This window comes from Typopeltis vanoorti, chromosome 18 (assembly GCF_054136105.1).
Source record: "Typopeltis vanoorti isolate ZY-2024b chromosome 18, IOZ_Tvanoo_1.0, whole genome shotgun sequence".
Lineage (NCBI taxonomy): Eukaryota > Metazoa > Arthropoda > Arachnida > Uropygi > Thelyphonidae > Typopeltis > Typopeltis vanoorti.
The window spans coordinates 47,974,854-47,997,869 of NC_143566.1; the positions used below are offsets into that span (position 1 = coordinate 47,974,854).

General features: G+C 36.2%; 1 protein-coding gene across 1 annotated transcript in view; it reads right to left on the bottom strand.

The window, feature by feature from the left end:
- Positions 1–23,016, bottom strand: part of LOC150096636 (uncharacterized) — a 79,405-nt gene that overhangs the window by 43,128 nt on the left and 13,261 nt on the right. The window contains exon 2 of the mRNA XM_090408051.1: positions 10,682–11,117. Within this exon, the coding sequence (XP_090264177.1) occupies positions 10,682–11,117 (436 nt within the window). The remainder of the gene's footprint in view (positions 1–10,681; positions 11,118–23,016) is intronic.

Genomic DNA, 23,016 nt, shown 5'->3' on the forward strand with positions numbered 1-23,016 from the left:
AGAAGGGTGTAGCATAGCTTCAAAGATTTCCGCCCGGTCGTAACCGGTGATACATGAAGCTTTGGGAGAGGCGAGGAGGTCGCCTGTCAACTATGTTACTTCATTTCATGCGCCGTCAGCTCTTGGCTCTATCTCACATCGCACACAGTCTGTGAAACTCGGAATAAAAAAAAACAATTAGACTCGTAATTATTAATGATACATCCTTCTTTAGGAGGCGAAGACTCGCTAAAGATAACTTCAACAACTGCAGTAATTGGTCAGGCAATATCTTTGTGATAGGAATAGCCTTACAGATGACTTGGAATAATTAATTGGGCTAAACAAATGCCCTTATTTGACCTGTACGCTACTATTGCAGCACCTTTTCAACTGATGGTCATTGACCTGAGTATTGCTTATATTTACTTAAAATATAAAATGTTATTATTCTAGGTTCATCAAATATGCTGATATCGTTATTGGCTAGCTTAAATCGCGACCCTAGTTCCAGAAGTTCTACAGGAGTTCACATATTGGGGATATCATTGTTAGCTGACTATATTTTGTGACAAGTTAATAATTCTAGACTTCCCAAAAAATTATATGACATTTATAATATAATTTCTTGGCAAATTTAATTTACTTTGTAACTTGGGAAAAATATTTTTTACAATTTTCTCTTATCCAGAGTATTTTAATAATAAGTTAATACACCGTTTATTCATTTTTTTAAGAGAAAATTATATGAATCTTGTGTGAACCAAACCTTTTATTAGGGAGAAAAGAAACATAATAAGTCATTTTTAGGAGTTCTAGGGTAACAATTAGCAATGCTGAACCGAGGAAGTAAACTGAGGTTCGGCTGTTGCTGTTATCCTGGGTGTGAGTTTTTGAGTTCGCTCCCTTAGGGTTTTTGCCTTAAGGGAGCACCTTGAGTCTCCGGGGAAGGTGTTCTCCGGCAGGGCCCGCTGAGGGGTTCTTGTCGGTGAATTATTTCCTCGGAATTTGAGCGGTTCTGCTCAGGAGTCGGGGAGCCCATCGGGGTGCTAGGATGGGGCGGCCGACACTGAGTGGAACCAACGCTGAGCGGTTCTGCTTAAACGGGGTGCTAGGACAGGGCGGCCGTCACTGAGTGGAACCAACGCTGAGACATGGACGGTCTTTCGCCCACTATGGAGTGGCCTAGAGATCGTCCGATTTTTTTTGAGATTTTACCCTTTACTTACTAACCAGGAGTTCTAGGGTAACAATTAGCAATGCTGAACCAAGGAAGTTAACTGAGGTTCGGCTGTTGCTGTTATCCTGGGTGATGAGTTTTTGAGTTCGCTCCTTAGGGTTTTTGCCTTAAGGGAGCACTTTGAGTCTCCGGGGAAGGTGTTCTCCGGCACGGCCCGCTGAGGGGTTCTTGTCGGTGAATTATTTTCCTTGGAATTTGTGCGGTTCTGCTCAGTGGGCGGGGTGCTAGGACGGGGCGGCCGTCACTGAGTGGAACCAACGCTGAGCGGTTCTGCCAGAACGGGGGAGCCCGACTGGGTGCTAGGTCGGGGAGCCCGTTACTGAGTGGAACCAACGCTGAGATATGGACGGTCTTTCGCCCACTAGGGAGTGGCCTAGAGATCGTCCGATTTTTTGAGATTTTACCCTTTACTTACTAATCAGGAGTTCTAGGGTTACGAATGGCAATGCTGTACCAATGAAGTTTAACTGAGGTTCGGCTGTTGCTGTTACCCTGATGAGTTTCGAGAGTTCGCTCCTTAGGGTTTTTGCCTTAAGGGAGCAATTTGAGTCTCCGGGGAAAGTGTTCTCCATCACGGCCCGCTGAGGGGTTCTTGTCGGTGAATTATTTTCTTCGGAATGAGCGGTTCTTCTCGGTGGTCAGTTTCACTGAGTGGAACCAACGCGGAGATTTAGACGGTCTTTCGCCCACGAATGAGTGGCCTAGAGATCGTCTGATTTTTTGAGATTTTACCCCTTTACTTAAACAGAGGGTTACGAATGGCAATGCTGTAGCCAATGAAGTTTTAACTGAGGCTCGGCTATTGCTTACCCAGTCATGACTAGAGCTTTTAGCTCAATAACATCTCATCCACGCAGATTTTTTTCATTCAGATGACGGGATAAAGAGTCAAGGACTCAGTCCATCTCCCAGTTCTTTTAAGAACTTGAGAACCTTTTAATTTAGTTGGGTTTGAATTTAAGTCTTTTCCCATGACGATCAGCCATTTTCCCATAGCAATCAGCCATATTCGAGTCTTTTCGTATAATGCTTAGCAATATACTTCCGAAAGGAAGTGCACCTCGTATTATGAGCTACTGAGGCAATCGATACGATGTCAACAGTTTCTATCTGCAAGTAATCTACTCGTCCCCCTATTTTTAAATCGTCATCTAGAAATTAAATAATCGCTTTTTAACATAGTTTCATTTGCCTCCATAAATAAGGAAAAAAAATATTGTTTTTACGCTTATTTCATGTCAGTCACGATTTGCAATTACTGTTCATACCTTGTATTAGGAAGATAAATGTGACATGCATTTTCACCGTATTAGGACACGCCAAACGGCGTCTTCATTATTGTTTATGTTTCATATTCAATAATTATCATTTTTAAAAAGGGATACATGAGTTTTTACAAGAACGTGTTCTGAATGTTCATCAACGATCTATGTAACTCAAGGTAAAGGAGGAAATAAATCCAAGTGTCGCAATTTCTATTGTGCTATTGTAAGCAAGGAACAAAAAAGTGGTGATAATGTTTGTCTCTGCATATTAGATTTTACATCCATGCAATAATAATATTCGATCCATTTTTTACTAACTTTATATGTAGACATCAGTTTAAATACTCGTCGTTAATAAGTTTTGCATGAACTAACAACACAAAAAAAAACGCTTTTTATTTATGTAAATGACAGACACTGCATAGCATATTGAGCTTTATGATTTCCGCTTCATTTACAGGTGCATTTAAAGAACCCTAGTGTCGTAGAAAGTTTACTAAAGCCGTATGACAAAAGTACTTAGTTTGAATGACAGTCACGTCTTCTGTGCTAGGTTAGATGACAGCTGGAAGTACCAATATTAACAGGTGGCGCTGATGATGGTTCGTACGATGTGTTTGCAGACTTGTTGACCGGGTAGTAATAAGCAGCCATTGTAAGACAGTAATATTAAACGTTTGGTTGTGAGAAAAGATACATTACATCAGCTTAGAGTAAATGGCTGGTTGATTTTTCAGAAAGTCATCTAGATTATTGACTTACAGTTTTACGAATATAAAAATAAGGGGGTGGTGAATGTATATCAATTTGAACATGTCGCAACCTTTCCTGTATAGCAGCGTTTCTCAATTTTTCTAAGCCCAAGGACCAGTAAAATGCCTAAAACAGTTCTACGGACTATTAAGTTACAGAAGCGTAACTGGGGGGGGATTGCCATACTGTCTATGGCAATAAAGGTATATTGTTGTTCACCCCTCTTTTATTATTCGTAATTTTGCGCTACAAATTTACGGCAGAATGACGAATAATAAAAGAGAGCTGAAGTGAACCACAATATAGTTTTATTGCCTCTGCCTTGGAACACTCTGACGCTATTCGATTTTTTTTTTAAAAGTTACCATTTGATTTCAATAATTTTTACTTATTCAATTTTAATTTGTTTTGTTTGGATAATTAAAAATATATATTTATTTAATTAATTTAAGTCTGCCTGCGGACCACAGGTTGAGAAACACTGCTGTATAGGATCCAGGATTTTGGGCGGGGGGGGTTGATAGGGTAGGGAATAATTGAGATATTACGTATCACCTGCTTATTATTTTAAATTTATTTTTCATGTCTGTTAATTATTTTAATACAAAACTAACAAATTTTTCTTATAATTGATATACATACATATAATGACTGGATTCTTTTTTTATTATTAGAATGAAAGAAATCTAATTTTTTCCGCTCCAATTTCTTAAGGGTGTGGCGATCCCTTGTAGTTCCTCACCTACTGGATTGGTCACTGCACAAGTTTATGCTATCGTCTCTAATGAATTTGTTCTGTTTTTTTTATGTGAATCTTTTCCTGCTCTAGATACACAAATGGAAGATTTGAATGGGATATTGCTATGGATGAGTGTACGCAAAGGGGAAGACATCTAGGAATCCCCCCCCCACCTACTATCGCAGCATAACTCAAATTTTCCTTCCTAAATTGTTATTTGCGTATCCTCCAAAGTAAATTCGTGTGGTGCAATGCCATTCTTACAGCTGTAAGTTTATTGACTACCCATCTCTTCAAAGAGGAGAACAAGACTGCGAAAAATCTGTAAGAGCCGATGGTATTCGTCAGCTGCTGAGATACTTAAACCGTCTGATTTTCAGAGGGCTGTCACAAGAAAAACATCCAGAGGAAGAAAACTTTGATCTCTCTTCTTTACATCTATATATTTCGCCCTTTCAGATATCTCTTTTCTCTCTGTTTGGATAGAAAAGATGCTATAAAAATCTGTAAAAGACTCAGAAGATTGGCACTTTGGAGAAGACATTGAGGTTGAGTTTAAATTCCATATTTCTTCTCCTTATCACACTTCCTGTCGGTCAAGACACGGCACTGTGCACCACCAAACAGCAACATTTCCTTGTTCCGCTTATTATCTCCAAGCCAGTAATAGGAGATGTTGGTATCCCCATTTTCTAAAACAACCCTTGCACCATGTAATTAAAGTGTAAATAAAATTTTGTGGTACGGAACGAAGGCCAGTAAGGGACCACCCAGGTGAGAAACGTGATGCAGAACATGCACCGAAATAGAATTCAGACCACCTGAAAGAAAACTTTTTCAGCGAGGTTGACCTCCAGAAAGTTCTGTTTTATATACTATAACATAAAAGGAAGATGAAATTGATGGTTATACACAGAAAGGCTGGTTAAGCTAAGCCGCATGCAACATATACGATACGATACTAATAAAAAAGAGAAAAACGGGAATTGGTTTAGCCTTATTATGAGTTCAGAACTTTAATTTGGAATCGGATAAACTAATGATCCAGATCGTTACGCGGAATTCGCTTGATAAATGGGGACATCATATAAGTATTATCCACATATAAGCGTCTAAGAGGTGTGTAAGGATTTCTCGCTTTTTCATTTGCAAAATTAATCCTTATTAATAATTCTAACACGTTTATTCGAGTAAATATTTTTGCATTCAGATTTTTTACTTTCTGATAAAATATGTGGTTTGAAAGTGAAAACAGATAGTATTGAACATTGAAGACTGCTTAAACTTTTTTGCAACAACCCTGCATAAAAATATTTATTTTTTTCCCGCAACCCCTACGAAACTTGAACTTCATAATTTAAATTGTGCTATAATTATAAACTACATACAGATATCTAAAACGAACATGCTCCAAAACAGCACGCGAAATGAAACACGCATGCGTCACTTCACCTAACATTTACATGCTTTCAAATCCTGTTTTTTTTTTTTTTTTTTCGTTATTTTCACAAAACTGCATCGAAAAACACACCAAGCTTCAACATGAAGTCAACCCCACTTACACGCCGAGTACAATACGAGCTCGCGCACAGACTGATGTAAAATGCATGCAAGTCTCACGCGAAATACGTGAACAGATAACCGCAACAGCGACAAAAGTTCCATACCCTTTACACTTGATGCATGCTAGCGATGAGTCTTCAAAACGATATGCATGTCCATATTACACGCAAAAGGCATCTTAATTGGAAGTTAAAATTAAGTACTTTTTGTATTGCGTTGAGATAGGTCCTTGTGAAATAAAAGAGCGTGAATATGGCACGAAATAAAACATCATTAATGATCGCTATCCGTGTTTTTAGAGAGCAAAAGTTTTTAACAGTTATTACCAGTCATCTAACAAGTCTAATTTGCTAGGGAAAAACTAAATTTATGTCCGTGAAATAAAAGTACGCAAAGCAATGAAGAAAGTTATCACAAAAGACTCAGAGAAAAAAATCACTGCCTTTTTAGTAAAAAAAGGCAGTAGAAAAGATTCTCAGAAAGCTATTTCTATTGGCTATTTGAGTTTTTTTTTTTTTTTTTTTTTTTTTTTGGTTGGTGTTCAGAGAGATGTTAAAACTCCCGAAAGCAACCTTCCACTAGCAACGAGATAATAGTAATCCTTGGCAGATGCAAAAGGAACAACAAATCGACTCCTACTCTACATGCATTTCTCTGGTAGTAGGGAGGAATGACTCCCATCGGATTTCTTAGTGTTTGTTTGGAGATGTCTACATCAAGATCTGCTCGTTATGTTTGGAAAAGCGCTATTTGAATGCATTCTCCAATGACATCGGAGAAAAGATAATGCAGATATTCAAAGAGCTTACTGGATTAAACAAGAGAGTTTAGAATGCTTAGTATGCAAGAGTTGGTGTAAAGATATTGTAATGGCAAATACGAGATGGGTGAAGGGAGCGTTTTGGATTCACCTGCCGGTTTCAACGATAAGCCTTTGTCAATTTATTTGCGCGTGTTGTATGGAGATCGCGCGCTTTCAGAACAGGCTTTAAGCTGGTGCTGTTTTTAGCGTACTTTGTAAAGTGTAGAAGTCATGTAGGGCTGGCAATACCATTGCTTAATTTCTCTAAAACTTGATATCTTCAAGCCAAACTTTGTAAGTGGGTCTGAATGTAGTAATAATCACTTCTTTTGCTCCGCATCTAAGTGAGGGGTTGCCTTTTCCACTCGGAAATATCGTCGAGTGTTGGCATGCGTCACGATTGTTCTTGTGGTATCAAATGCCAAACTTTCTTAGATCAAATCTGTTTCGAAACAAAATTGATTGGAATACCAAATACTTACGAAACATTTAGAAAAAGTGTTTTTAACTTATTAGAATCATTCTGAGTAACCGCTTTAAGATGTTTGAAAACAGGATTGTGAGCGGGGATTTTTTACGATTATCCCACTAACTAAAGTACCGTGAGTGAGAGATTTCATAAACTGAGTATCATGCTCTATAGAGACCGAATATTCTGGCTTCCATTGAACAGGGTGCTGATCTCATACCGGGTGATAAAAATCAGTACCAATGTTACAGAGGAATTCACGACCCCCCCCCCCCCCAACACGTCGTATTCTGTTGAATTCCTGATCCTTCTTGACGTGCCTGATATCCCCCAGGTATTTAGATACATTAAAAGACGAATAATAAGCCTAATTGTAATAGAGGCATGTTTTCTTGTTTACTCTCCTACATTCGCTTTCATTGGGGTAGACTGACTTTGAATGTGTAGGGTGTAGAAGTGAAGAAGGAAGGTTAAACATCTATGTAACACACACACACGCACGTATTATGGTTAAATAATTATCTGCTTTTTTTAAACCCCTTGATCTAAACCTATTCACTCAGCAGTTGTAGAGAAACAAAAAATTTGAGATAGGCAGAGATTTGGGTTGTCAACTGCCTGAAGCGAGCGTATTGCGTCTGTTAATTACGTCTTTTTTTTTTTTTTTCAGGGGAGGGGGGGGGAGAGCCATTAGAAAAAAGAAAACCAGGACGTCCTCTTAAAAGATTCAACGATGACTTCTAAGGCCGGAACGGGCCACTCTAGGCCTAAATCCTTGATAGGCATGATGATGATGATAATGGGGGGGGGGGGAGGAACTGGTTTATCTGTTTTGCCGGATAGAAAATCTGAGCTGCGGAGGTTTTTTTTTTCTTCTTGATCAACTTCAGATGAATAAAAAATAAATTTATGTTTTAGACAAGATTCGGACGAGGTTATTTCAACCATAGGGCAAATGTCACAACTGCACTAAGAAAAATCGCACACTTAAAACTCAAAAATCAACCCCCCCCCCCTTCATATGAATATTGGTCCGTGGATTACATCAGTATAAAACTCTTTCCCTTAAGTATATTTTTTTTCTGAATAAACATTAATCAAAGAAATCTGTAATTAATTAACCTACAGATATCAGAGGATCTTATACGAACGGCGGATAATCAGATTAAAGAAATCCTCGAGAATCTGCTGTGAACGATCGGACGCGTGAGGCTTTACGAAGCTCCCGAAACCAGTTGAACCTTCTCAGTAACGTATGATACTAACGGATGTCCATCCTCCCAAGTTACGGTAGCGAAAATGATAAGAACATAATCAGTGCTTTGGTCGGTCAATGGAAAATGCTTTCTCCTACTTTTTGAATCGCAGCACGCGCTTGCCAAATGTACTATTTGTATTCCGAAATATCATTATGAGAAGATTATAGCCCTGATGACATGAAACTCGTATCTGCAAACGATAACATTGTATACGAATGAGCCGGTATTTACCTGCATGTTATAACAGTATAGAACGGATCATGTACACGGTTTTGTTCTTAAACCCGTAATACTGTCTGTGATTATACTGATGTAGCAAAGCACACAGCAATGGAAAATACAGACAGTTGTTAAGTCCTTGTCACGCAAAAACGACTATCTAGTTTCTACCAGTTGCCAAACAGGTGTCTGACTACATGGCGTGCGCTATTCCATCTGTAATAGACTTCGGTCAAATGTTTCTCTTTCTCTCTCTCTCTGTTTCACAAACAAAAGAATATGTTGAGAAATGAATACAGATTTGGTGGAAATCAACTCGAGTTCAAAATCTGTAGAATTTAAACTTACAAAACGAAAAAAAAAAAAATTGAATGTAACGAAACAAGTACTTTATATAGTAATTTAGGGATCTGTTTTACAGCCCCTCCATCTTTCTGTCTCTTTCTGTTCCACAATCAGTCAATCAATCTAACAACGACCTAAGTCAGTAAAGGAAATCACGCATAAAATATTTCAAGTCTGCTTGCAGACAGAGGAGTCATTGGGAGCATCTTTAATGCCAGAGTGAATCGGGACAAATGGGTAGTGTGACCTGTTACGACTCCGTAGTGAAATAACGGCGTCAAAGCGATTATGAAAGGGCCATGCAAAGGGGAGGACAATCCGTGAGGGCACATAGCGTTCATTGGAGGGAGATAAAATGAATCCTTTGACATTCCCACAATGTAACGTGTTTTATCCTTACAAGAGACACTTATCTTCAGCATTTGCCCACCCAACAAGTTAAGTTACCCTTCGCTCTATGTAGCGTTCAACCTTCATTTTCTGAAAAGAACGGTTGGCAGCTATTCGCGCTTGCATGCGGATATAAGGGCCATTGGAAACGTCAGGTAGTTCGTAACAATTTGTGGTCTGCAATCAAATGTGAGTTGAAGATGTCAGTCATCCTTTTTGGGGAATTTTCAGACCATGAGATAAGACAGGAAATGTTCACTGTGCAAAGCAACACTAATTAACTAAATTTAGAGAACTAAAATTGTCTTCTTTTTTTTGGGGGGGAGGTATTTCATAATTGTTATATTGCAAACGTGTTCGTTCTATGATTTTTACAGAAAGTTGATTGAATAAAACTGAATACAATATAAACATAACTATCGTAACAAAATCAAGAAAATGTAATTTTATTGTAAGAATATTTTTTATCCTTTGAAAAAATACTTGTTTAAATAATGTTACCAAAAAATCTATATTCTAGTTTTCTGCTACACACAAAATGATATGCACAAGTACTTGAATGCTTGTTAGTCAAGTGGGGTACGCATAAAATCATTTCTATAATTAACCCTTGAGACTTCATTTAGACAAATGTGCAAAAGTAGTAAAAACAGTGGCATGAAGCGAAGATTATGGATGATAAAACTCCCCTAACTAGACATGCAGCTATAATATATGCGGCAGTTATGTTTTTAGAAACTTAACCAACGTAGTTTTTTTTTTAATTTATCTGAAAAACAATGCTTAAACTGTGACCATAGTAACTATGAAGTCAAAATATTGGAAGCATTTCTTGGTGTCTATGAACAATAAAGCTTTACAAATTGTGTTTTAATTTTAATATTTAAATCGGCTGGTTTTATAATGTCGAAATATTGGAAATATTTGATGTTGTCTTAACAGTAAAACCTAGCCAATGAAAGTTTCTTACCTAAATTGAATATGTGAACATAATATAATATAATATAACAGTCGCAGTATAGTTATATAAATAGAAATCATCGTCCGGTATACTTGTATAAGGAATTTGTAGCACTCCTACGCAATTTATGCAATTAGAATTAAACATTTACGCTTACGCTTTGCAGTTTCAATGTCTTAAAGGCATAGTCTATACTTTTATTAAAAGGGTGTACTTAATAATATTATAATTACTTTATAATAATAAGCTTTTGAATAAGTATTCGGGCATTGAAAGGTCGATTATATAACTCAAATAATTATATTATAACTAACAACTTTTTTTTCCAGTTATAACGCATTCTATTTTCTAACGTATACCAGTCTAAGATTTACTAACATAGAATGATACATGATATTCTGATGCTAAATCAAATTATTCCATTTCAACACCACAATAAATATTCTAATATTTGTTTTCCTCTGATATTTATCCTGTAAACAGTGACGTAATCTTGTCAGCGGGACGTAGGTCAGTGGGGGTCACTTACATAAGCGACTGCATACAAATACATTTCCTTCTTTTTTTGTAAGTGACGTTGTGTCGCTAAATCCACATACGCTTGTATACGACAGTTCTTGGAAAGAAAATAAATAATAAAAAAAAAAAGACTTGCGCGCTACAGAAGCCCGCGGTAGTATTTAAACTTTCAACTCACCTGCCAGTCTTGGTGATGATCATCTCGGTGCCGAGTTCGTGAAACTTGTCCCACAAGTCCTTGTTCTCCAGATGACAGTCCACGGTGAGAAGCTCATCACAGTTGCATCGGGGTTTCAACCCACTGGCGAATGGATTTACGGAAGTTTTGCTGGCCGATGATCCCGTCGATGCTAGCGGAGATTCGTTGTCCTCCCTAGCTGCTGTGCTGTCTGAAGTGTCTTCGCTGACCGCTACAGGCTGGCACTCCTCGTCCGTACCGTCCTTCCCACTGGCATGCAGCGGAAGAGGCGGATCAAGAGGCGATGGAGAATGCCCAGGAGATACACTTTCCGTGTCCGATACGATGGGAGATGAAGGCGGCGGCGGCTTGAAGGAGGGAACATCGTCTCGTTTCATCTGCCTCTCTGCGGGGTTGTCAATCAAATTGTCTATTGCTGGAAGGGAAGAGAAAGAGATAATTGTAAAGAGTGGTGGCCATTCTTATAACGTACTGTTGGCATTACCATTGAAATAATTGTTATGAACAGTAAGCTAGTTAATATTTAATGATAATATTTACCTTCGTAAATGGGATGAGTAATTGACAAAAAGTGGCAGAAAAAAGGACCATCTTTTGTAGCATAAACTTTATGAAGTTTCAGGTTAAAACGATAACCCAAAATGAAGCCTTTCGATAATCAGTACTTTAGGGATGTTTCATGACTTGCGGTAAGGATGAAGGGGGATGAACAAACCGTTTATTAAATTCGTAAGTTTTATGCAATAAACATGGGATTGTATCGTATTAAGAAAATAGGTTTTATTCTGTCGTCTGCTTTGGTTTGATCGCTGATAAAATCCATAGTTCGAAGCAGCTGCTTGTCAGGCCAATGAATATTTTAATCAAAGGCAATAATGTAAAAGCAGAATCATTAACAGTATTCTTCGTCTTTTATGGAATTCAATACCAAGGCAACTCTCATGTTGCAGTTTGTATTCTCGTAAGAAGTCACTTTAGAAACTAAGATCTAAAGGCAAATCATTTTTTTTTTATGTGAATTACTTCAAAAGGCGGAGGACATTCAGATATTTCACTTTTGCGATGTTATCGTAACAAATAAGTTTCATTATGCACTTCACTAACTGTTTGCCAAGTAAAGAGCTTTAGTAAAATAAAAATAACGAAACCAATATATGATTAAGCGTGTGTGTGTTATCTGGCTGGTTTGCCTATTTTGCGGGATTAAAAGGCGAAGTATCCTTCAGAAAATGTTCTGCCACCTTCATATGAGAGTGGCTAATTCACTTTCATTTGAAAAGCCTTATCGAACTTCTTCGAATCTTTAGTCGGCATTCGAATCTGCATCTTTCTCACCGAAGGAGAAATGTCGGGATGTCTTCGCGATGGATTTACGGAGATGCATGTGAATGTTGGTGAATTTGCATCTGTTAAAATAGTAAAGAGTTCTAGAGTAATCTTTGGTTTATGTGACGTAATATAAAGTTTTAATTACTGTGGAGTTCATCCACTCCCAGATGCTTGAGTATTTCGTATCTCAATTCCAATAGGTATATTTTGTCAACCAAAGTAATGAGAAAAAATAGGTCATTTATAAGTAAAACAATACGTCATTTATTCAAAATTATATATATATATTTTAGCGAATTTCTATCAAAATCTTATAGTACACTGAGTAAACAATAGTAATCAAACGTGGTTCGACATAATCAAGATCATTGCAGAACATTTTGCAGTATTTGCGTTTACAAAACAGACCGAAATATGACGGAAGATTCTGAGTAGTTAATCAAAATGAATGCAACCCATGGGAATATAAATAAGCTCATTACATTGATCGTCCTTGCAAGCAGAGGTGCCGCGTGTACTCTTTTCTAGTGCGTTTTTATTTTATCGTTAATCACAGTGATATAAAATTGTTATTACGGTAACTAATATCATTGGTCACTAGAGATTATATACGAAGTCACTTAACTTGTAGAAACTTACTTAATATCGAAGATAATTTTTTTTTAAATGTAATAGTGGGTACTACATAGTTACCAATCTGTATTTGTTAAACTGACAAGTAGGTAATTATTAATAAAAGAGTCAGAGGCCTGAAAAAAAGTGTGTATTCGTTTTCGGCGGATAAACACTTAAGCTAGCCGTAGTGCAATCATCATAACATTTGAACTCCCCCCCCTCCATTACCTTCTAAGTCTGTGTTTCTTTTGAATGTCGTTAAATGTGTGTTTTCTTTTAGATGCGTTTCAGTTTTGGAACTAGTTCGTCACATTCTTCCAACAAAGGCTTCGAGTAAATTTAGATTTTAGATTGGATTTTAATCCTGGAGTTTGATAGTTATCTTAAATTATCGAACATGTCTTTGTAACAGAAATTCCTAGTCCGATTTGGTTACGGAACAGGTAAAAGTCTCTTCTATCCCCCTAGCAATTGTTACTTCACAGCATGAAGTGATTGTAGATTTAGTTTCGAAGAACTCTGTCAGAAGTTCAATGAATTGAACTTTTGACATCGATGAATAGTAATACAATTTGTACTGTGAAATACCTTCAAACACAGCTTGTTTTAAAACAGTACATTCATAATGAAAGTCTCGATAAAATGGTGTATATATATATATATAAATCATATTAATAATTTATTACCTTAATATGAAAAAAAAAAGATACCCATTCAAATTATAGACATGAAATAAATATTGTATTGGGAGGTTACCAATGTGGACAATTGGATCCTAGTGATCACGTTAGAGCCAGTATCAATAATTTAACTTCTGTGTTCGGAAAGATGTTTGTTTGAAATCTAGATTTTTTTCTCTTCTCACTGCAAACAAATTGACTTAACAATGCACCCATATAGAGTCTAAATTACTTTGCGCATTAATCTAAGACAGCTTCCTTATCAATAAGATGTGCATTTGGCTCCGACGATATTCCTTGTTTTTTCCACCGTGTTGAGCGGTTTGTAAAACAGAGTCTAATTCTCTTATATATTAACATGACGTCATTAATATGGCTATTAACATTACATTAATATCCCAGTGTACCATGCTCTGGCAATTACCAGATGATACACTCGGAAAGCTAAAAAGACCAGGATAGCAAAGGGGAGGAATAGGGTGGGGGGAAGCGAGAGAGAGATAAATAAAGCCTGTATGTACTCAGACCATTACATCTACTGGTAGTGTTACAGAGAATAGAGATAAAAAGTCTCAGACAGCAAAGATATCCACATAACTGTCTGGCGACGTTTCCTATCATTTTGTTCTCCTTACTCGTCGCTGACAAGTATTTTTGTAGACGGTGAAAGAGGCGTCTTCTAGTGGAGGAAACAGCACAAACCCCCTGTCAGTTAAAACGCCATGCTAGGCAAAGGCCTTTAGGGAATAGAAGACGCCATAATGCGCACTAAGTATTTGCCATTCTCGCATTCCTGGATGGAGAGTTGTTTGGGGATGGAGGCAGCAGCAGCAGCATCCATATTCCTGGTTGGCCACCATCCCTTGTTTCGAAATCAAATTAGGTTAATCGCGGATGCGGTGCTTGTCCGTCACTTAATGTAGTGGAACAGATGGCTTCTTCATTAACGTCAGCTCTTTGGAATGGGAGACTTCCATGAAGACAGGTGCTGTCATCTCCAACCCCCCCCCCCCCCCGTCTTCCTAGCGTCCGGAACACCTCGTTCACACTGCTGTGATAAAAGATAATATGCCCTATTGGGATAACATTACATTCGCGCCACTCATCTTACGTACTAGCTGGTATTTCAATTAAAGTCCATCGAGGAACATTCGAAGCCAGTTATGTTTACCTATGTGCATCATTTACCAAGGATTCTGTTGTCTATCTGTATGTCTACCTATCTATTAGTTATATTACGCCCTATTGATACGTTTCTTCAGTATTCGTATATGGTACAGTCAAGTATTCGATTCATATTGCGCTTAAAACGGAGCCTTATGAACACTGCTCATACTGTCGCGATTGTTCCAGTATTCGATGCAATGCTGGAAAAATATATTTCACATTTAACTTTTTGTGCTAATTTGTTTCAGCAGTAGATCGGTACTGAATTAAATGCTTCTGATATTAAGTATTTGCTGGAAAATCTAATATTACAGTATCAAAATACTGTCCAGTTAGATTTCAGCGCAAATACTGAAAAGTTAAATTTCAGCTAGAAAAAATGCTGAAAGGTTAGATTTCAGCTAGAGAATGACTAAAGCTTAGATTTCAGCTAGAGCAAATGCCAAAAAGTTAGATTTCGGCTGGAACAGCAAATGCTTTAACATTAGATTTCTGCTGTAGCAAATGTTCAATCTGAATTTGGCATTAGATTTATTTGAAATATTAGTGTTTGTATTTCCATTCACTTTTATCTTAACCCATAAATAAATTTTTGTTTAAAAATTGATTAAACAGTTTATTTGATATTTTCTGTTTTAAAACATCAACTATGTTCGATTCCTAACGTTCAAAAAAAAAAAAAAAAAAAAAAACTCCACCGTAATACTGAAAAGCAAAAACACAACAGTACCAAACTTTGCATATTTCATTCACCAAAAACTCTGCAATATGTTTCCATGCAGGTGAATTTTATGAAGCCCAAGTAATAGAATTACTTACACGTCACGTTTCAATCTGGAAGAGTGGGGAGGCCATTTGGATGAATTATTTGGTACAAAAGATGTACACTATTCGGATGGGTTATTTGTCATAAAAATACCAGAAGTACATCTTGTCCCAAGAAACAATCGCATCACTTGTTAGATTTTGTAATTCTCGCACGTGATTGATTACTTACGGATACAACTTTTAAAAGTATACCTCGTTAAGACAGGTGTATACAGCTATTTGAACTAAGTACCAGTGATTTTAAAGTATTGGTATCCACTAGGATGTCGCTAACTACTTATTAAAATCTTATAAACTTCCCAAAACATCGGATAAGTGTTTTTAGGCGAAATGGAAAGCGCGTCGTCATGGCAACCGTGATATATTATCGAAGTTCCATTCTTATTTAATTACTATTTTGAATTTTTTTTTATAATATCGAATTATTATTCAATTAAAAATAGTCCTTATTTTCTGAGATGGTAATCGTTATGACAATTGCATTTTTAGTTTTCGAATTAAGGTAATAGCTGATTATTTCGTTTAGCGAAAATAATATTAATGGCGATAGTTATTCCATACATGTCTAATTTTAGTCATGGCTTTGGTGAACGTTTCGCATTGTTCCGAGTATTTTAAAAAAATGATTGGGATCCAGATAGGAGTTTAAGATATCTGCGGATAGAGAAATGCCTTCTTTTTTTGGTATCCAATGTTAATGAACCTAACACTGATTAGTTCATAAGAGTGTAAGTTTTACTTGCAACCGACTTAAAGTAAGTGACAATCTCAAGTATTTCCATTGTCATTTGTGTGCATCGGCAAGGCCTAAAAATTCTCTTGTCATTAAATGAGATTTCAACACAGATTTTTTAACTCAAACGGCTTTTACCTAACCTCGTACAACCACTACAGAGGTGTATTCAATAAGAGACACGCCTCTAACTAAACTATACGGAGGTCATTCAATGATGCTGTGGAAATAGGTCTATCTCGCTCCTCCCACTTTTTTAGATTGACAATAGACGAATGACATGACATATTTGACAAACTTTTTCCGAGTTTCCGAATAGTTTTATTTCAAAACCATTTCCTGTGTTAAATTGTTCCACTGCCACTGCTTTTATATTTCTTTCCACCCCATCGATACCTCCACTGTTGAATGGAACTAAAATGTACCAGTTGACTAACACTAATGATGACGCATCTGCACAGGAAGTTTCAGCCCACAATATTACAAACTAGCATTTTACATAATCCTCTGATCGATATTTAGATACATGTAGAAAATTCGAAGCTCATTACTAAGTTTGATGCTCAGATTTCATATGATTTATTTTGTTTTAGAGCATAATAGTATAGATCAGTACGAAATTGGAGGTTCTAAGATTTCATACAGCGAAGAATAAATGGAACAGCGAATAAGAGTGATGGTGGATTCTTAACTAAATTTGACAAGAGATGGAGATATACAACGCTATTTCACAACTAGAAAGACTTTTTTTCTCACTCACTCGCCCACTACCGATCATTAACTAATGCTGTTATGAAAGAAAGGAGGGAACTATCTCTGTACGATCAACATTTTACTTGGCATATTGCGATTTATTTCCTTTTATTTATGACTTTGCAGTTTAGGTGTGTATCTGCCATTAGGAGTGTGTTTATTAATAGTGACAGACACTTGGATACAGCATGGCTTTGGACACCTCGTCAGCTCATTTGTTTTGTGAAGTGGCTTTTAAAATCAGTTTCTCTGACTTCCGATAATCTTTCTTAGTTGCTTAAGGCAACTTGGGAAATGTGAGTGATTGGTCCTTTTTTCGTTGTTAAGTAACTTCTATTTTTTCACCAGCCTCGCGTTGGTCACGTGAGCAGCTCTCGACAGACAAAGAAGGCGAAAATTGAAGACATGAGGAGTGACAGAGAATACTTTCCAGAAAGAATTGTACTGGAGTTCAGAGGTTTTTTTTTTTTTTTTCTCTTCTCTCTTTCCTAATGAGAGAGAACCAGATTGTTCCTTGGAAATTGCTTTACAATAAAAGTCTTACGGTAGCTTCTAAATACTAAATCATTTAAATGATAGTAAATTGCGTCGACAAAATCAAATCGATCGATTAAGTCATTAGTTTAAAATATTTTTAAGGTCTCAAATCAAATTCGAGTCCTTACTTGTCCTGCGTTGAATACCTCTAGTTTACAACTGGCACAAAGTTTGTTCACATACAGTATCATTACTATCCATATTGGCCTCTTTTTTTTTTTTTTTTTCATCTATGGTATTAGCAGTTGATTTTTTAATATCATTTCGGCCATTGCTAAAAGTTTCTGGACGGGTATGAAGTCTCAATCAAATAAATAATAGACAATTATCACAGGACCAATTAACTTATGAACTAATAAAATAGTGGAATCAACAGAATTTGTTTTTAAAACTATTTTCACCTTTAAAAAATACAGTTTCCATTAGAAATTCAAGTTTTTTGTGAAGGTCTCTTTTTTGTCCTCATACGGTTTTGAAATAACTATCAGACCAGTGAAATTCTGAATAATAAAGGGCTCTTAACCGGGTTCGTGGACAGGAGTTTGCCGACATTTAAACACTGCAATACCAAAGGGACTCCGATGCCAAAGAATTTTCTGAGTTTTAAAGGCAAACATTGTTTTTATAATTCTTGCCTATAAAATAATATAAACAGTTTAATCCTTTCTTTTAATGGCTTCAAAATTAAATTTTTCCGTCACAAATTTTCTCTAATTTATTTCACAAATTAGTAATAATATTCTTTCTTATGCTTAGGAACGTATTTAATATTGTCCTTCATCCCTTTAAGGACTGGCTTAAAGGGACGAAGCAAGAATGCTTTTCACCTTCCCCGTTATCTGTAGAGGACAATGTAAGGATAAGGTGTTATTGAGCTATTAAAGCTCTGATCATGGCAGGAGGGTAACAGCAATAGCCGAGCCTCAGTTAGAACTTCATTGGCTACAGCATTGCCATCCATTACTCTCCCTGCCACATCATTATTTATACAAACTACATTTAAAATGGTTTTCTTATTTCATTGCTGTCTAAAACTGGAAAATATCATCTGTCAGAGATATGAGTTTAAAAGCGATAAAATAATAATGTGTAATTTTTGATTGTATAAAAGTTGTTTACGATTCATCAGTTAATGACACTTAATTTCTGCTCTTATTTTTCGATAATTAAAGTTGGAATTTCCGTTTTTCAGCAAACAGAAGTTTTAATATCTTAAATCTGTCTTTAATTTCAATGATATTCGTGAATTGTGATCAGAGAGAGAGAGAGAGAGAGAGAGAGAGAGATGCAGCAAGTAATGTGCCTTGTATTGGCAGTATATACTAACAAAGTTCAGTATACTGCCCTGAAAATTATGTGATTCAAGCTACTGGACAGTACTGCGCAAGCACGTTCCATGCAAAGTCTCGCGCTTCCTTCTTACAGTTTCGGGGGGAAAATTAATATAAAATACTTAGAAATCAGTTAGCCATCCGTATACAAAGATGGAAGCTCACCTTCCCCGGAAACCGGGATCTTTTTTTTTTCTCCTCAAATAGAAAAACTGGCCAAAGAACACACCAAATTGAATAGACATAATACACCCATCTCATGACATTAGATGTTAGTTGTCTAAAAAAAATAACCGCTTTCTAAAAGTGCATGAGGTCAGGCCTTCATCAACTTTTAGTTTTCGTTATATATCCATATAATCCATCTTCCGCCTGTTGCGGATGATTCTAAGAATGTATTGTTAGTATTTGAATACTTGTATGAAGGTTTAAGATAACAACTTGTAAGTGTTCCTTCCTTGGCCATTACATTCGAACGAAAAAAGTTTCTAACCCATATCAATGGCAGCATCATTAAGGTCTATTTGTATATAGTATAGTGTTTTCCTGTTCTTTCTATTCCCAATAAAACCATTAATCTTATTTATTGATCAGAGATCACATATATAATAATCTGCAGTTGAACTTTGTCAATTTATTACTCCTAATATCTGTTGGGCGATCAGCGATGCTCAATTTTTTACGTTTTTCTTTGCTCAGTTTTTTAACACGAGTTCGATCACGATACGAACTTTGACGTCTAAAGACATTAGGAAAAAATACACAATATACACTTAGTAATTTTAAGAGCGTTGTATTACCCTCGGTAGATTTAGACTAGTTTTGGTATTGGCAAATAAAATTTGAAAAAACTCTTGAAACAAAATGTTTTGGATGTTTATATATTTTCAAGTTAATGGTTTTATACTTGCGGTTACAGTTTTTTTTTTGTTGTTTTTTTTAACAACATCCCTAAAAATAAAACAGAATGTATAACATTTACGAGACCCGTCTCATGCATGTAGTGCATCCTTTGTCTTGAAACCATCACCCATTTCTGAGAAAATCTAGGGTTCGGTAATTTGTGCTATTATTTTATGTTTGATCACTGAGGAGTAGTTAAGGTTGTTTACTGTACAACTGTTGACTGGAAAATTTAGATGGGTCAGAGAGGAAGTATACGTAACTATGACCTTCCAAAATAGATACTGCAGCCAAATATACTCAGCGACACACTCATAAGTATTACATTACTGACAGTTTTAATTACGGGGCAACATCGTTATTTTCTTCGTGTGTATTGGCAAATAGTTGTGATGAGAAAACTGTCGGTTTTTATATCTCCACGATTTGTTTTTCCGACATTAAATGCATATTTATGTGCTGACACGTTTAACCTGATCGTTTTCAATGATTCGAGACTTACTTATGCTGGGAATATCCCTTATATCATCTGAATGAAAGAAATATGTCATTTTATACGTTTCAGCCTGTTCGATTTTGTAATAAATGTCCAACATATCATTTTTCTCCAGCCATAGAGTTGCTCCTTTGAACAGTAATGGACAACAGAAAAACTCGTTCTGTACTGAAAATTGTCCAAGAATCTGTAATTTAAGTTTCAGTAATGAGAATGTTAGCAGACGCGTGAGCAGTGAATCTTTACATTTGAACGGACATAAACATCAGTGCGAAATATTGCATGTTGCTACAGAAGTATGAGGAATTTCTTTCGACTATTAAAATCATCATAGGACACATTTTGGAGTGATTTTCCTCATTCATCGAGACGTGTAATATTGATGAAGATATTTCAGAAAGAAATAAAACATAATTCATTCTCTAAAGCCTTTAGTCTTTTATTCAGAAAGTATTTTAATAAAATGAAATTATTTTTAAATTGTTATATGATGACTCATACGTGCATGATGAATTACGTTTTCATATGATGAACTCATGAAATCTTTCATGAAACAATAAGTGGAATATTTATTTCATTTCATTAGAGTAAGTGGAATATTTTGTTCAGAGTAAGTGGAATATTTTGTTCAGAGTTAGTGAAATATTTTATTTAGAGTAAGTGGAATATTTTGTTCAGAGTAAGTGGAATATTTTGTTCAGAGTAAGTGAAATATTTTATTTAGAGCAAGTGGAATATTTTGTTCAGAGTTAGTGAAATATTTTATTTAGAGTAAGTGGAATATTTTGTTCAGAGTAAGTGGAATATTTTGTTCAGAGTAAGTGGAATATTTTGTTCAGAGTAAGTGAAATATTTTATTTAGAGCAAGTGGAATATTTTGCTCAGAGTAAGTGAGAAATATTTTATTTAGAGTAAGTGGAATATTTTGCTCAGAGTAATTGGAATATTTGGTTGCACTTATTCCTCCTTAGATTTGCATGCAATAACAACCTAAACATGGCCTAATAGCAATTGTCCCTTTCCAACTACATTAACGATAGCATTAAATTATGGCCTCGTTAAGTTTGCATGTTATCGAATCCGCCTACTGAAGTGATGACAAACTTGCGTATTTAAGTGATTTTTCTTTTATTTCATTTCATTTTGTTATTTCCCCCTTTCTCTCCCCGTCTGGGATAACAACTACACTCGACCGCCGACGACACTCAGCGAAACGAGAAAAACTGAAGTGTCGGCGTCTACACTCTGTCCAAATTCGCCGACCGCTTTTCGCCTCGCGATTGTTTCGTGAGCACGAGTCCGCTGTTAAAGCTACGGTTAAAGGAATACGGCAAAAACACCAAACTAGGCTTAGAGCTGATGTATTTCCGGAGAGACTTTAAGATATGGAAATTGTCTTTGGTTCAGTTATTTTGTGTATGACGTCACTAGTTCAAAATATGTGTGCTAGGAAATGGACAATGTATTCTGGAAATATATATATCGCCCTCTGTGAACTAAAAATAAATACACATTTTATTCCTATTAATAACTCAGACATTATCCTACTACGAGGATATCAGTTTTATATAATCTCTACCTAATTAATTTTTGAGTTCATAAAGAGCGAAATTAAAAAAAAAAAAAAAATTGAAGCATCCTAAGAACATTAAAAAAAAAAGTTATGGCGTACGTTAGCCAGGAAACAGAGTCCATCTGTTGGCCGGACGTAGCACGCAATGTCTCCGAGCCCTTATCTCCCGGCATCGCTAGCTGGCCACTCAACGGGGCTTGATACGCTTCGGGGATGAAATGAAACGTGAAAGAAATTATAGAGCGGGTCTAAATGGAGAAAGAAAGAAAAAAAAACATAGGGAGGAGAAGCGGAGGTTGGGAAAATAATCTGGCGTTTAACGGAATAATGCTACCTGGTGGCGTAAACATGAAAGGGAAAAAAATAATTCGGGTTTGTTTTTTAAGAGAGAATTGCGTGGTTGAAGTTTGATCATATAAAACACAACAATATAAAACAACGTATTTATTGATGAATATAGATGATTGTGACACAACAATGAACAGTACGTCAGCTCGCGAGATGACGTGGTGTTCAGTCATTCCATTTGTAGGTTTCCAAAAAGAGTGATATTTGAGCAGCCGATATGTTTTTCAAATAAATAAATTCCTTTTTTTTTCTTTTTTATTTCTTTCTTTTCGGCATTTTGAAGGCCTACTGGAAGAACTAACAAGCAACTGAGAAGATGTAATAGTCACTCAACTCCTTTGTCGGATTTTGGTATTAAAGGAGAGTCTTTGTGTAGCTGTCAGATGGTTACATTTTCTCCCTCTTTACCCTTCTTTCCTGCCGCCCTGCCTCAAGGCACGAAATGAATGGACCTTATATGTTAAATGGCCTAAATAGCATATAACGTCTTAAGTCATGTGACAATTTGTCACTCGTGCAGAGCTAGTGGAAGTCAGAATTCATACTAACCATGTGATTTACGTGCAAAAACTGGCAGAGATCACAATGTTATAATAATAAATAGAAAAACAGAACTGCTTTGAAGATCGTTAAGTCTCAAGTCTTAGATTTATTCAAGTCTATACGTTTTAGTCTTATGTCTAGACAAAATAATATTTTAATTAAAAATATTGTCTCTTTAAGGATAAATCCGTATTTAACTTAATAGGTCCAAATATGTATGGCTACCTGTAAATCTGATGAAAGCTGCTATAGATCACGCGAAACGTCTTGTGAATCAAATATTGCCACCTAACAGTGGAGATTCTTTAATAATTCATATTAGCATTGATTTTTCTTCCTACAATATTGATTTTGTTCAGCACGTTTTTTTTTTTTTTATAATGAAGGTATTTTTCTTAGAAAGTGTAGTTGAATTAAACACCATATTTGTTGTTCTGTAATAACCACGTTATTCAATGTGGTTACTGTGAGAATAACA